Source organism: Eschscholzia californica, unplaced genomic scaffold, assembly GCF_041429995.1.
Source record: "Eschscholzia californica isolate CP2 unplaced genomic scaffold, dmEscCali1.0.p SCAF_5, whole genome shotgun sequence".
Taxonomy (NCBI): domain Eukaryota; kingdom Viridiplantae; phylum Streptophyta; class Magnoliopsida; order Ranunculales; family Papaveraceae; genus Eschscholzia; species Eschscholzia californica.
This window is the reverse complement of record NW_028238472.1, coordinates 10,733,192-10,736,765: the sequence shown is the minus strand read 5'-3', so window position 1 is coordinate 10,736,765 and position 3,574 is coordinate 10,733,192. Positions and strand designations below refer to the sequence as shown.

The following is a 3,574-nucleotide window of genomic DNA, read 5'->3' as shown; positions in this document are numbered from 1 at the left end:
TTCTGTTATCGTCCATATGTATTAGCTACTGCTATAATGCTACATGTAATTGATCAAGTTGAAACTGATGATCCACTCAATTTATGGATGTTCTTAAATTCAGCAAGGTTTGGATTTCAAACTTCTGTACATTACTGTGTTTAAATGTTTAATTCAACATGAAATAAGAAGCCCATTAACCTTGGAATCTGGACTACTAGTTTTCATAGGGAGAAATCATCCATTACAGAAACCGGAACAACAGAAAAAGGTATGATTCAATTCCTAATACCCAGGATCAACATACGCGTTTACATTCCTTTGACAGAGCATCCCTCAGTGTTCTTAGTAGTCCTCCGTGAAACTCTTTTCAGTTCCTGTGAAACCCAGTAAAGAAATCACGAACCAGTAAAGAAGGAAGGAATAAGAGAGATTTTTAAAAAAAATTCAAGCTCATTGGCTCGCCGGCGACGACCGACAATTGGTGCCCTTAGGGTCAAATGTTGATTGAGGTATTGCCTCTTAAATACACATTGCCTCTAACCAGACTAGGAATTGCGTTTAACAAGATTTCCTATAACAACTTTAGGCATTGCCTATAAAATCTCCCTATTTAAATAGGTTAATATAACTCTTTCTAATATTTGGCCGAGTATGTATTAAGTCAAGAAATCAATATAGGTAAGTTGTTTTTCAATTTTATTTTTATTTTTAAATCGAAGGACTATATTGTAAATTTTAGAAAGGGCTGCTAGACAATATCTCTTATTTGCGGTCCCAAAAATGTGGCCTCCTACCCTAATGTTCACTGGGATCTGGATTCTGGAGCCCAATCGGCCTAGTCCGCCTTTAAGTGAGCCTGATTCCAAACGGGTCAGCCCGTTGTATGATTAAGAAGTACTCCTATAACATATCAACCACAAGGCAATTTCAATTTCTATAAAAAAGACGCTCTTAATAGAAGAAACCCTAGAAAGAAAGAAAGAGGGAAAAGCCTGAGCGAGAAATCATGGAGGCAGAAAGCTCGAGGAAAAGAAAAAACGTGGAGGCAAACTTGGAAGAAGAAGAAGAAGAACAAAATAACAGTCTATGCGAGAAAAACGAAGAAGAAACTATCCAGGAAGACTTTGACAAATTAACCAGAAAGCTTCTGCTTAAATTAAAGAAATCCAGGTATGGGTTTCTTCTCTCCAGTGATTGTGTCCAAACTCTCTTACGCGGTGATGATTTAAGGTCTCAGTTTGATATTTATAAGGCTGTTTGTATTTGATAGATTTTATAATTTGTGATTTATGATGTTCATATATTTGTCTCCCTAAAGATCTTTTTCATTATTTATTGATTACTGCCTATGGTGACTTATAGGTCTCAAATTAAGCTTAAATCTTTATTAATCAAACCCTAACTTTGGATAAATCAATGAATTCACAAATTTTTTTTTTTTTTTTGCTTATAGGGGAGAAGCCATTGAGCATATGTCTCTTTGGAAGAGGACCAAGAAAGATGGGATTGATGGCTCTCTTTTAGAATGTCTGGACCTAACTTTGTATGAAGTGGTAAACTATTTGGATCTAAATGGTGACTACTGTCGTGGTTTTGTACAATTGGATCAAACTACTGCTAAAGAAGAGATAGAAAAGGAGATTAAGTTTTGGGAGGTAATCTTCTTTTACAAATTAAAATTTGGTCGGTTCAGTTTGTTTCCTCAACAACAAGGGAGCATCTGATTTTCGTTTTTACAACATAATAATATGTCTTGTTTGTTAAGTAGCACTCAAGTCTTTATATTATTATGTCATTTTTTTATACAAATCTGGTATCTTCTTTTTTCCATCTAATAGAATAGTTTATATTATTGTTTACCTTATATGGCTTATTTTATTTTTCTGAGAGTAAATTTGATGTCGTAATATGGTGCCTTGTTTTTAGAATTTCGGTGATCTATGCACAACTGAAAGCAATGCCTATAAGGAATTCCTTGACACGGTTATTTATCCTAAAACTATTGCGTGTTTTCGTAAATTAAAAAAGGTATTGTAAAACCTCAACTCTAACTTCAGCCAATCTATGTCTTAAAGTATTTGGCATTTTCTTCTTGCTGAATTTTTTGTTCTATGAACAGATTGAAGGTGTTATTGATAAGGTAAAGAATGATCCCACCCTTGGAGGCCCTTGGACAATGAATGAGATAGATGAGCGTTTGATGGCTACATGGGATGGATTAGTGTGGTAACACACTGTTATTGTTTTTCATCTAAACACTTGTCAATCCTTTTTCTATTAATATTAATTCAAAGCTTTTTAAAAAAAATCCCACGCTTGGCGACAGGGACGAGGAGTCGTTGACAAGATTCAAAATCGTGAGGCGTCTAATCAACCTTGAAAGGTGGTACGGCCAGGAAGACGCAAGTGCCGCAACTGCAGAGTACACTGTAGAGAAGTACGAGGTAATATCTATCTTTGTTCTTAAGTTTTGTTTAATAGTGATTGGTTGTTACTGTTTTTGGTGTCGTAGATTGATAGCGAGATGTTGTCTAGAGACAATACTAGTGTTTCCCCTTACCTTTCGAAGTAGAAGGTCCATAAGTTTCTTGTGTTTGTAGTTATATCTGAGTATTCTTATTGATAAGGAGAAACTGATATATTAGTTTTTGCAATCGTAGTATAAAAGTTAGTTTGAAATGTTAACGTTTTATTAATCTAGATTAGGAAAAAAAAAAAAAATAAGGGGGACCCAAGACGAAGTAGTACATCTGTTGATAAAGAGAAGGACAAATGAAGAGATTGTTGTGTTTCCATTGAAATCCTATGAAAGAATAATGTGAAATGATTTGGTGTTTGTGTATATCTTGATGTCTTTCTTACCTTAGATTAGTTATAGAGTTGTATGCAAAATGTTTAATTATAGTATTGTTTTTTTTTATAAGAAACTCATGATATTAGTTGTTGCAATTGTAGGATCTGATAAGAGAGGTGGTGGAGCTGTCGTCGTACGATAATGCGTATGGTATTGTTAAGCTCTTGACAGATTTGTCGACCTATGCAAGTTTTATAGCATCCGCCTTGAGAAAGGTCTTGCTGATGATGATGAAGTAAGGCAGCATTGGAGATGGATGGTGGATGATATCTTGTGGAGACAGACTATATATATGTTATTTTACTTGCTACATGTGGTACCTCGTGCCTCAACTACAAATGGATTTTTTATTGGAAAAAAATGAAACTGTGGGTTATGCCTCACCTCCTTGTGCCTCAACTACATGGATGGCATCAATTACTGGGACGCAAGTAGATTTTTTTTTTTTTGTTGTTGAAAGAGTTTCAGAGTTCATTTTTCCCTCTACTAGTTCCCACACTCTTTTGGGGTTCTCTGACTTCAAATAGGCTAGTTGTCTCCCCACCCGATGCTCTACCCCACTAGTTTTTTTTTTTACCATGCTTGTAGATAGTCCGTTATCCTGGCTTTATAAGAAATGGCCTACAGTTTTCCAATCTTCTACTGAGGCAAAATGTCGTTCGTTTGCTTCGTGGACTGAATGTTCGGTCCAAGACCAACAAAGCCCTACCCAGGTCGTATATATTGGTGGGTAGTGTG

General features: G+C 35.6%; 1 protein-coding gene across 1 annotated transcript; it reads left to right on the top strand.

Moving 5' to 3' along the window:
- The first annotated feature begins 860 nt into the window (after window positions 1–860).
- Window positions 861–3,219, top strand: LOC147537006 (uncharacterized). The gene is made up of 6 exons (XM_086640562.1): window positions 861–1,152; window positions 1,436–1,637; window positions 1,909–2,010; window positions 2,102–2,208; window positions 2,309–2,426; window positions 2,938–3,219. The coding sequence occupies exons 1-6, from the start codon at window positions 989–991 to the stop codon at window positions 3,073–3,075; spliced, it is 831 nt and encodes a 276-aa protein (XP_086496688.1). The 5' UTR covers window positions 861–988; the 3' UTR covers window positions 3,076–3,219.
- Window positions 3,220–3,574: the final 355 nt, after the last annotated feature.